A 12013-nucleotide genomic window follows, 5' to 3' on the forward strand; every position below is an offset into this window, starting at 1 on the left:
AGCCTCCCTATAGGCAGTCATTGGCGATATGGAGTACAATTACTGATTCAGTTATAATTGCCGGTGTGTTTCTTCAATGTTGTTTTCAGAGACTTACTCAAAGTCCCTCTGGGACCTATAGTAGCCATAGAAAACCTACATCCATGTGAGGCGTACTCAAACTCCCCATCTCCTGTTCTCATTGAACCTAAACCTGGCCTTTGGGACCTTACCTAGTGTGTCCCAGCCACTCCCTAACAGTCTAATGGGTGACTCTGTTTGCCAGGCGACCTTCAAAGGCTGGATGGACATCATGTATGCCGCTGTAGATTCCCGGAAGGTAAGAATGGCCATAATGAAATGCAAGCAGCATGGCGGAGTCATGAGGAAGGAGAGAGGAAGGGAGCACTTGGCGTTTCTCTTTGAACATTAATTGCTTGTCATATCAATTTTAGACCTTTTCCTCCTTGAAGTAAGTCCTCAGTCTCCCACATTGACTCTGATGGTGTCCCCTTGGCCCCAATGGAGCTACCAGCCCTCCAGTCCTGTCTTGAAGTGACAGTGAGGCTCCCAACAGACAGCTCTCCCTCCCCCTTACCTCGTGATTCCTGAGTCCCAGCGGTGATGGTACCCTTGCAGGGAATGGGGCAAGGGCTATCCAAGTGGAACAGAGGCCAGCAGAGAGCCTAGGCTTGTTCAGCAATGCAGGTGGGGAGAGTTAGGGCTGGTGGCTTTGGCATAGTGGACCCCTTCCCCCCCACCCCCACCCAGCCCTAAGCAGGAATTGACTCGGGTCTTTTCTTTCCTCCTGGTCTTCACAGCCTGACGAGCAGCCAAAGTATGAGGACAACATCTACATGTACATCTACTTCGTTATCTTCATCATCTTCGGCTCCTTCTTCACGCTGAACTTGTTCATTGGTGTCATCATTGACAACTTCAATCAACAAAAGAAAAAGATAGGTCTCCTCCCTTCCTGCCAGCAGTCAGAGGTCGCCCCAGATGAGAGGCACTCTAGCCCAGGCTGACCTGGAATATGCTCTGTGGTCTCAGGGTGGCCTCAAACTCATGGCAATCCTCCCACCTTGGCCTCCCAAGTGCTGAGATTAAAGTCATGTGTGCACCACCGTGCCCAGCCCCCCACCCTTCTTTTCTTATTGCAGTTTTTTCATGAGAGAGAGAGAATCGGCACACCAGGGCCTCCAGCCATTGCAGTCAAACTCCAGACACGTGCACCACCTTGTGCGCATGCGCAACCTTGCATGCTTGTGCATCTGGCTAACATGGCACCTGGAGAGTTAAACATGGGTCCTTAGACTTTGCAGGCAAGCACTTCAACCTCTAAGCCATCTCTTCAGCCCCAAAATTGCTTCTTTCTTTGTTTAAAGCTCAAATTGTCACTTACTGGTGGCACTGGTTCTGCCTGACTCTTTGTATTTGAGGCTGGATTTGGTGGTTACTTCATATTCTCAAGGCAGCGCTTGGCTGGGGGCTGCCCACCAGAGGCCTCTAGGGGCAGGGCCCCTCTTCCCCAGGGAGGCACAGGCTGCCCAGATGTGTAGTTGTACATGTTAACCCCAGGGCAGCAGCACCATGAGATTCACTCAGAAAGTTCCCTTCCTTGCTTACATCAGATGTGTGTGACAGTTTTTTCAAAGTGAATTGAATGGCAAGATCTGTCCCAACAAATACCAAGAAACTCTCCAAATTTCCTTTTTTTTAAATATTTTTTTTAATTTATTTGACAGAGAAAGAGGGAGGGAGGGGGAGAGAGAGAGATAGAATGGGTGCACCAGGGACTCCAGCCACTGCAGACAAACTCCAGATGAGTGCATCTCCTTGTGCATCTGGCCAAATTGGGTTCTGGGGAATTGAACCTGGGTCCTTTGGCTTTGTAGGCAAATGCCTTAACCACTAAGCCATCCCTTCAGCCCCCAGATTGCCTTTTTGCACCAGAATTTCCAAATTTTTTATTTAATCCAAAATAAGTGGACCATTAGGAGGAGCCAGAAATCTTTCTCTTAAAATATTTTTCTGGGCTGGAGAGATGGCTCAGTGATTAAAGGTCCTTCCTTGCAAAGACTGCCAGCCTTGGTTCAATGCCCAGTACCCATGTAAAATCAGATGCACAAAGTGGCACAAGTGTCTGAAGTATGTTTGCAGTGGCAGGAGGCCATTCCCTCTCTGCTTCTTTTTCTCTCTCTCAAATAAATACAAAAAAAACTAAGAAAATATTTTATCTACTTTTTAAAAATATTATTTATTTATAATATTCAAGAGAAAGAGGGGTATGCACACCAGGACTTCTTGATGTTGCAAATGAACTCCAGATGCATGTGCCACATTATGCATCTGGCCCTATGTCGATACTGGGGAACTGAGCCATTTCTCCAGCCTCCTTTGAATTTAATTAGGAAATCAAGCCTCCCACAATATCCCAAGAAATGTGATTGACAGTCTCCTGAATCCTGGCTCTCAAGCCTGCCTCCCATAAGGGTCTATAGTTGTCAAGTCTTTGTCTCCTTACCTAGCAGAGCAGATGTCAGGTATCCCAAGTTGAAAACCAGACAGCTCGCTCTCTCTCTCTGAATCTCAGTAATTGTTGCAGGTATAGCTCACTGAGGGAGAGCACACTGCTCACCAGACCTGGAAGGAGTCTTCTCCATTCTTCGTCCTCAACTTGGATCCTCAGTCATCACTCAGAGCCAGTTGTAACTGTGGTCCTCTTTTTTCTCCTTTACTTTGGAGGTCAGGACATCTTCATGACGGAGGAACAGAAGAAATACTACAATGCCATGAAAAAGCTGGGCTCAAAGAAACCACAGAAGCCCATTCCCCGCCCTTTGGTGAGTACACTGTGGAGGCTGAGGGCTTGTCACCAGCCTGGGAAGAGCAAACTTGGGTAGGAGCCGGGCATGGGGGCACACGCCTTTAGTCCCAGCACTCAGGAGCCAGAGGTAGGAGATTGCCCTGAGTTCAAGACCACCCTGAGAATACACAGTGAATTCCAAGTCAGCCTGGGCTAGAGTGAGGCCCTACCTTGGGAAAAAAAAAGAAAGAAAGACATAGGTAAGTGGCTGTCTGACTAGAACCTGCTGATCATCTCCTCAACCCTCTTCCAAAAGCTCTGATAACAGAAGATAGAGATTAAGAATGAGGCATCTTGTTTGTTTGTTTGTTTTGAGATAGGGTCTCTAGCCCAAGCTGACCTGGAATTCACTGTGTAGTGTCAGGGTGTCCTCAAACTCACATCGATCCTCCTACCTCTGCTGGGATTAAAGGTGTGTGCCACCACGCCCAGCTGAGAGGGAGAACGGGAGCACTAGAGCCTCTAGCTGCTGCAAGAAACTAGATGAGGACACCACATTATGCATCTGGCTTTATACGTGGGTCCTTGGGAATTAAACTCGGGTCCTTAGGGTTTGCATGCAAAACCACTGAGCCATCTCTCCAGCCCCAAGACTGGGGCATCTTTTTCATTACTTGACCTGTGCTCTGAACTCTTCTTGGGAGACAACAGAGAGTCGGTGGGCACGCTCACCACCCTGCCGAGCACAGTAAAATGAATGAAAGCTGATCCCTTTCCTACCAGTTCAAGTAAGGATTTGTTAGCAAGTGTGGTGGCACTGAGGCAGGAAGGTCACAAGGTTAGAAGCTGCATAGTGAAGCACTGTCTCAGATAATAAAAGAAAACAAGATAAGATTTGGTCAATTTTTCAGTTTCTGTGACCAACAGTATGTCTTGGCAGGATGGGTCTACCAGCTCAACCCGTGCCTTGTTTCAGAGAAGCGAGCTGAGTGCGTCAACATGCCCCAAGCCTCTGAGTCCCATTCTGTTACCTCCATTTAAAGCAGAGTTTCTTTGAAGTAGGCGCTGGTGCTCCTGCGAGCTTTCCCCACCAGCCCCGCGTCCGCTCCGGGCAAGCTCTGCCGCGCAGCTGCTTTGAGCAGAGAAGCCCCGGGCTCAGCAAGGCAGCTTGAAAACACCAAGTTAAAGCAATCCTGAAGCCGGGTGTGGTGGCGCACGCCTTCAATTCCAGCACTCGGGAGGCAGAGGGAGGAGGATTGCCATGAGTTCAAAGCCACCCTGAGCTAGCCTGGGCTACAGTGAAACCCCGACCTTGAAAAACCAAAAACAAAAAAAAGCAATCCTGAAAAGAGTCACCAGCTCCGGTATTTATGTACTTAAAAACAATAGAGTGTGGTGGACACTCATCACTGTCAGAACACCTGAGAAAACAATCTAAGGGAAGAGGACTTATTTGGGCTCGTGGTTCCCAAGGTTAAAGCCCCTCATGGCCCCAGACTTGACAGCAGAGTCGCTCCCGTTGGGATGCAGGGTAGCAGAGAGAAGGAAGGCCTGTGCTGAGACGCTTCCCCTCTTAGTCCGTCCCAGGACCAACCTGTGGAGGGCTGTTGCCCACATTCAGGGACCCCCCCCTCAGCTCATCCTCATAAATACCCCTAGAGGTGGGCAGTGCTAGTTTCTTTCCTAGGTGCCTGTCAATCCAGTCAAGTTGACAGTCAGGAGGAACCATTTCACTGGAATTTTACGAAAGAGAATGTTATTATCTTTTCCTTTTTTTTTTTTTATTTATTTTTGGTTTTTCGAGGTAGGGTCTCACTCTAGCTCAGGCAGACCTGAAATTCACTATGGAGTCTCAGGGTGGCCTTGAACTCATGGTGATCCTCCTCCCTCTGCCTCCCTGGTGCTGGGGTTAAAGGCATGCACCACCACACCCGGCTCATCTTTTCCTTCTCATTAAGGCACTTCACCTTGCAATAGAAAGGGGAATAAAAAGAAAAGACTTAATATTTCCAAAGTTCCATTCAGGGGCAGATCTATTTTAACATAGTATTTAGAGCAAGCTTCACCAGGGAAGCTCTCAGTGCATGAGGAGGAGCAGAGAAGCTGGAGAAAGGCATTGCTGGGAGTGAAGAAGCAGGGGGGCGCGCACGGCCGGGAGGGGGCGCGGGCCGGGACCGCAGCGAGGCGCCTCTGGCTGTGAAGGCCTCTCTGCTAGTCAGCAGTGCAGAGTAGGTGGGGGATGATTGTGACACATTAACGTTTCTGAACAGCAACACTTGCGTGTAGGGACTGTGCTGGATGGAAGCAAGGAGGCCATTTAACAAACGTAAAGAAGCTCAGCTTAGGCTAGCTAGGACCACTAGAAACAGAATGAAGGTGAGCTAGGGAGATGAGTTAGTGGTTAAAGGCACTTGCTTGCAAAGCCTGACAGCCTGGGTTTTGATTCCCCCGTACACCCGTAAAGCCAGACACGCAAAGTTATACGTGCGTCTGGAATTCACTTGTAGTGGCAAGAGGCCCTGGCATACTGAACCTCTCTCTCGCACTCTCCCTTGCTTTCTCTCTACCTCATAAGTAAATAAATAAATACTTTAAAAAAGAAAGAAAAGGGCTGGAGAGATGGCTTAGCGGTTAAGCGCTTGCCTGTGAAGCCTAAGGACCCCGGTTCGAGGCTCGGTTCCCCAGGTCCCACGTTAGCCAGATGCACAAGAGGGTGCACGCGTCTGGAGTTCGTTTGCAGTGGCTGGAAGCCCTGGCGTGCCCATTCTCTCTCTCTCCCTCTACCTGTCTTTCTCTCTGTGTCTGTCGCTCTCAAATAAATTAATTAATTAAAAAAGAAAGAAGCCAGGCATAGTGGTGCACGCCTTTAATCCCAGCACTCAGGAGGCAGAGGTAGGAGGATCGCCGTGAGTTTGAGGCCAGCCTGAGACTCCACAGTGAATTCCAGGTCAGCCTGGACTAGAGTGAGACCCTACCTTGAAAAAGAAAGAAAGAAACAGAATGAAGCAGGTGAGTTTGTTAAATTTTCGGAGGCAGGACCTTCAGCGGACCAGATGGTGGAAGCAGAAAAATAAAGCGGCTGGACTAACCCGCAGCACTGTGGCTGGAGGGCCGGAGGAGGAGGGAGAGGGAGCAGGCTGGGGGTGGGCAGCAGAAGGAGCTGGTAGTTCTTCTTTGGGCATGGTACATTTCAGATGCTTAGGGCTTGTCAAGGAGAGCTGTTGAAGAGAAGTATAGATATGCTGTAAGCAAAAGGATACACTGGCTCTCCTAGTTGAAAATACAAAAGAGAGAGAGAGAGATTAAGAAGAGAAATGGAGACAGCCAGAACTAAGAATCAGTGTCCAGGGAGGGAGGGCACCTCCAGATATGGGTGGCATCATGGGCACAAGAGAGGAGTGGCAACTTAAGGAAGCTCTGGGTGAGGCCAAACTGATGTGGCCCCTGTCGTGTGGACAGACAGCTGGGAGCTGACCACTGTCACTGGGAAGGCAGCAGAAAGTGTTCTGAGGAGCAAGGTGGTGGCTCCCATGGGTCTGTCTAGAAAGGTTTTCATGACCTGTTGTGTCTTTCTTCCTTTCCTCCTCAGAACAAAATCCAAGGAATTGTCTTTGATTTTGTCACTCAACAAGCCTTTGACATTGTTATCATGATGCTCATCTGCCTTAACATGGTGACAATGATGGTGGAGACAGACACTCAGAGCAAGCAAATGGAGAACATTCTCTACTGGATCAACCTGGTTTTTGTCATCTTCTTCACCTGTGAGTGTGTGCTCAAAATGTTTGCCCTGAGACACTACTATTTTACCATTGGCTGGAACATCTTTGACTTCGTGGTGGTCATCCTCTCCATTGTGGGTGAGTGGGGCCGTCTGGGTGGGGAAGGGCCCTGGCTGCTTGTGAAGATGAGATTCCTGGGAGCAAGGGCTTGCACTGGGAGAAGAAGGCAGCTGGCCTAGTAGCCTGTGCCCCCGTTTATACTCCTCAATCTTCTCATTGACTTGTGGCAGTTTACATAGCCAGTATGTTCCTTCTAAGTGTTCCTAACAGTCTTGAGCTGTAAATACTGAGGCTGAGAGGAATGTGAGACTTGGTGTTGCTTTCAAGGAATTTTAAGTCCATAGTAAAAGGAAATGTATTTGTAATGTTTTTTCTTTATTTACTTGCAAACAGAAAGAGATAGACACAGAGAAAGAAAGAGAGAGAGAATGGGCATACCATGGTTTCCAGCTGCTGCAAATAAATTCCAGATGCATGCAGCACTTTGTGCATCTGGCTTTATGTGGGTCCTGGGGAATTGAACCCAGGCCGTTAGGCATTGTAGGCAAGCACCTTCATCACTGAGCCATCTCTCCAGCCATTTTTTATTTTTTTAAATTTATTCATTTGAGAGGGAGAGAGAAGCAGATTAAAGAGAGAATGGATGTGCCAGGACCTCTAGCCCCTGCAAACAAACTCCAGATGCAAGCACCACCTTGTGTATCTTGACTTACATAGATACTGGAGAATCAAACCCGAGTCCTTGGGCTTCTCAGGCAAGCGCCTTAACCACTAAGCCACCTCTCCACCCCTAAATATTTTTTTTTTTATTTATTTGAAAGGAGAGAGGAGAGGGAGAAAAAGAGGAGAGAATGGGTACACCAGGGCTTCTTACTACTGCAAATGAATTCCAGATGCATGTATCACTTTTTGCTTCTGGCTAGCCATCTCCCCAGCCCAAGAAATGTTTGGGGTTTTTTTTGGTTTTTTTTTGGTTTGTCGCGATAGGGTCTCACTCTAGCCCAGGCTGACCTGGAATTCACTGTGGAGTCTCAGGGTGGCCTCGAACTCATGGCAATCCTCCTACTTCTACCTCCCGAGTGCTGGGATTAAAGGCATGCGCCACCATGCCCGGCAAGAAGTGTATTTTTTAAATGTGGCTGTAACAGAAGTCTGAAATGAGAAAGCAGTTGGTTTGAGATTGTTAAGGGGGATATTAATGAAATTGTTCAAGGAAATCCTGAGGCAGTGGTTGAAGTATTGCTGCCAGTAGCTCTGGCTGCTGTGATTCTGCTGTGATCAAGTACACAGCAGGGTCTCATTGGCTCCTTGTAGCAACGCTGGTGGCAGGCTGGGGGATTATGTTCACTGTGTGGCTACTTAACCAGAAAATAGCAGAAGCAGAACTCAAGTAGGTCCCAAAGTTCATGTTTCCTTCAACCTAGAAACCTACTGATTGTCCTCCCAGAAAATGTCCTTGCCTTCCTGAAAGGCATCCAAATGGTGTGAAACTGCCTTGGTTCCACATAAGTTTAACTAATATGCACTAACAGAGAATATGCCCAAGACCCCAGGAACCAACCCCAGGGTTCCAGTAGATAAGCTATATGTCCTAAGGTGGTAACCAAGAATACCAGACACCAGCTGGCCTCTCCTTAGCCTATGCCACTAGAGTCCTCTAGAGCAACGTGTTCAAAAACTTTGTGCACATGTGGAACACTGAGTCTTAGGACACCCCTTCTCCAGAAAAGAACCCCAGGATGAAATTACTTCAGGTGACACTCACTATACATAGAATCTCACTTGGGAATTTTGTGCGCATTAGCTTTCTGAAGTAAGCCTCTCAGAAGGCACATAGTAGAGAATTCTGGGTCCCACACTGTCCTTTTTTATTACACCATAGCACCCTTTGAAAGTAATAAGGGTAGCTTGCATTTTGCTGGAACATGCTGAAAACTAATTGCCATTCTGAGTGTTGTACATGTGTTGATTCATATAATACCTACCACAAGCTTTTCACAGTATCAAGAGAACTGGGGCTCAGAGAGGTTCTCAAGACATGGCTGGTAAAGAAGCAAATAGTGGATTCAAAGTCCTTGGCCTAAGTCACGATTGTACTTCCAAAGAAGAAAAAAAAAACAACCACTCCATGGGGGCTGGAGAGATGGTTTAGCACTTAAGGCACTTGCCTGCAAAGCCTGAGGACCCAGGTTCAATTCCCCAGATCCCGTGAAATGCAGATGCACATGGTGGAGCATGCATCTGGAGTGTGTTTACAGTGGCTAGAGGCCCTGGCATGCCCATTCTCTCCCTCTCCCTCTATGCCTCTCTCTCTCTAAAAAAAAAAAAAAAAAAAAAAAAATCCATGGGCAATATGACCCTTGTCTACTGTTCTTGAATTTTCCCGCTGGCACATCATTGAGTGGCACAGAAAATGCACCATCCACCATGCGTGGTGGCACACGCCTTTAATCCCAGCACTCAGGGGGCAGAGCTAAGAGGTTTCCTGTGAGTTCGAGGCCAGCCTGGAACTACACAGTGAGATCCAGGTCAGCCTGGACTCCAGTGATACCCGGTCACCAAATAAACAAAAACAAAACATGCACCAGCCCAGGCATACCCCTGTCCAAGCGCACGTCATACCCCGTCCGAGTACACGTTTTGCTCAACAGTGCTTTGGATGATAATATTTCTGTCGAGTTTTAATTTGTTCAGAAATAAAAAGCATAGAAATTTTCTTTTTAAAATAACAGTAGTTAGGTGGGCGTGGTGGTGCATGCCTTTAATCCCAGCATTTGGGAGGCAGAGGTAGGTGGATCGCCATGAGTTTGAGGCCAGCCTGCGACTACACAGTGAATTCCAGGTCAGCCTGGGCTAGAGTGAGACCCTGCCTCAAAAAAAACCAAAATAAATGAATAAATAAATAGTAGAGTAAACTGGTCTGGAAACACCTTCCGTGGGCTTCCTAACTGTCAGGTCGCCACCTTCCCCAGCATTTGCCTGTTTCCTTTGGGGACAGACATGACTCTCCTCTGAGTGCGGACCTGGTGTCGTGAGCGCTGTGAAGCGCAGCTGCCCATCTTTCTGTGGGTCTCACCGCCACCTACAGTGCGATTCTCATGCCTTCCTTTTTCTAGTCACTATTTTTCACTCGGGAAGAAAAAGAAGAGAGCTCGGGTCTGATTTAGGTAGAGATTTTATGGAATGGGCAAACTGGGTAACCCTAGCTCCTGAAAAGGAAGGTACATGACCCACTCTCTAAACTGACCACCTTCTTCAGAGTTGAGATTCTTGGCTTAGAGCCTCCAAATGAGGAGCTGGGGAGATGCCTCACCAGATAAAGCCATGGCCACACAAGTGTGAGCGCCTGGGTGCAGGCCCCCAGAACCTACCTAAAGCCAGACAGCTTTGAGTTTGAGGCCAGCCTGAGTGAGAGGGAGACCCTGTCTCAAAAAAAAAAAAAAGGAGGCTGGAGGGATAGCTTAGTGGTTAAGGTGTTTGCCTGCAAAGCCAAAGAACCAAGGTTCGATTCCCCAGGATCCACGTTAGCCAGATGTATAAGGTGGCGCATGCCTCTGGAGTTCGTTTACAGTGGCTGGAGGCACTGGCGCCCCTCTCTCTCTCCCTCCCTCCCCCCCTCTCAAATAAATATAAAATATTTTAATATTTTTAAAACCAAAAAGACTGATGATATTAGCAGATTAATTAAGACATGAAAAGCAAAAGGTAGTGTGATGTCATGGTGTACAACCAGGATTCCTTGACTGTGAATAGTCTTTTTTGTTGTTTGTTTGTTTCTTTGTTTGGTTTTCCAAGGTAGGGTCTTGCTATAGCTCACGCTGACCTGGAATTCACTACTCACAGCAATCCTCCTACCTCTGCCTCCCGACTGCTGGGATTAAAGGTGTATGCCACCACGCCTGGCTTAGTTTTTTTTTTTTATTGTTGTTGTTTTGTTTTGTTTTTTAATTAGTAACCTTCATACATAAACACCATCTATTCTGATCATAATCCCCTTCCATAACCCTCTTTTGAATATAGAAATTTGATGGCATTGTGGAGAGCAGTTATAGCACTTTGGAAAGATATAATTGCACACATTTGGGGAAAAAAAATTGTCCTTAAATAGGAAAACACATAAATAAAGACCTATTCATGAAAGGTAATACCACTTAATTGTTCAAATGTAAAATTATTTTAAATGCAGGACCCAGTCTCACAAACGAAAAGCAGTTAAGAGAGCTGGAGAGATTTCTCAGCAGTTAAGGTGCTTGCCTACAAAGCCTAATGACCCAAATTTGATTCCCCAGTACCCATGTAAAGCTAGATGCATAAAGTGGTGCATGCATCTAAAGTTTGTTTGCAATGGCTGAAGACCCTGGTGTGCCCATTTTCTCTGTCTCTTTTCTTCTTCCCTCCCTTCCTCCCTCCCTCCCTCCTTCTTCTTCTTCTTCTTCTTCTTCTTCTTCTTCTTCTTCTTCCTCTCTCTCTCTCTCTCTCTCTCTCTCTCTCTCTCTCTCTCTCTCTGTGCTTGCAAATAAATTTTTTTTAAAAAATTTAATGCAGCAAGCCAGGTGTGATGGTGCACACCTTTAATCCCAGCACTTGGGAGGCAAAGGTAGGAGGATCACTGTGAAAGGCCTGAGACTACATAGTAAATTCCAGGTCAGCCTGGGCTAGAGCAAGTCCCTACCTTGAAAAACCAAAAAAAAGCAATCTGAATAGATAGATCTCAAAATGTAGGTATAGCTGTTTCCAGGACAACGCTGAGTTAGAAGTCAGCCTCAGTGAAGATGAAGGTCTCTGCGGCTTTAGAGATCTTGATTCTTCTTGCTGTCTTGATTTGGCCTTGTGCTGAGAACATTAATGTGAAAATAAGCTGTTCTTTGGATTGGGTGATGGTCTCCACTAGCCCTTCTACTGACAAAACAGAAACAATCTATACATACATGCTTATGAATTCTTTTTGGGAATGGGCTGTCCTGTGACTTGGATACAAACATTTATACCATTTTATATACCTTGCTCATAAATGTGGCATCAGAGAAACGGTTATCTCAGAGGATACAGTCCTTTTTCAGACTGAGGTATTCTTTATGCCAAGGAATGTTCACTGGGACTCTCGGACCATCCCTTTGGAGTGTTCTGCATCTCAGAAATCAGTATGGCTTGTAGCAGTTTGTACTGATGATGAAATAAAATCGGAACCAAGTCCCTTTATGGACAACTTTGAAGCAAGGCCAGAAGAGTTAGGATTACTAAATTTTCATCAAGATGTCTTCCACTAAAGAAGTAGAAATCAGTCAGGCATGGTGGTGCACGCCTTTAATCCCAGCACTCGAGAGGCTGAGGTTGGAGGATCGCTGTGAATTCAAGGCCACCCTGAGGCTACATAGTGAATTCAGCCTGGACTAGAGTGAACTCCTACCTCGAAAACAAACAAACAAAAAAGTGGAAACCATGA

At 46.9% G+C, this 12013-nt stretch overlaps 1 protein-coding gene and 1 pseudogene across 4 annotated transcripts in view; both read left to right on the top strand.

Moving 5' to 3' along the window:
- The window catches only part of Scn8a (sodium voltage-gated channel alpha subunit 8), a 210483-nt gene that overhangs the window by 193921 nt on the left and 4549 nt on the right, over positions 1 to 12013 (top strand). For all 4 annotated transcript variants that reach the window (XM_045151776.1, XM_045151775.1, XM_045151778.1 and 1 more), the window contains 4 exons: positions 266 to 319; positions 801 to 938; positions 2721 to 2825; positions 6378 to 6648. In XM_045151776.1, the coding sequence (XP_045007711.1) occupies positions 266 to 319; positions 801 to 938; positions 2721 to 2825; positions 6378 to 6648 (568 nt within the window). The remainder of the gene's footprint in view (positions 1 to 265; positions 320 to 800; positions 939 to 2720; positions 2826 to 6377; positions 6649 to 12013) is intronic.
- Positions 11343 to 11837, top strand: LOC105943860 (annotated as a pseudogene).

Source organism: Jaculus jaculus, chromosome 6 (genome assembly GCF_020740685.1).
Source record: "Jaculus jaculus isolate mJacJac1 chromosome 6, mJacJac1.mat.Y.cur, whole genome shotgun sequence".
Taxonomy (NCBI): Eukaryota; Metazoa; Chordata; class Mammalia; order Rodentia; family Dipodidae; genus Jaculus; species Jaculus jaculus.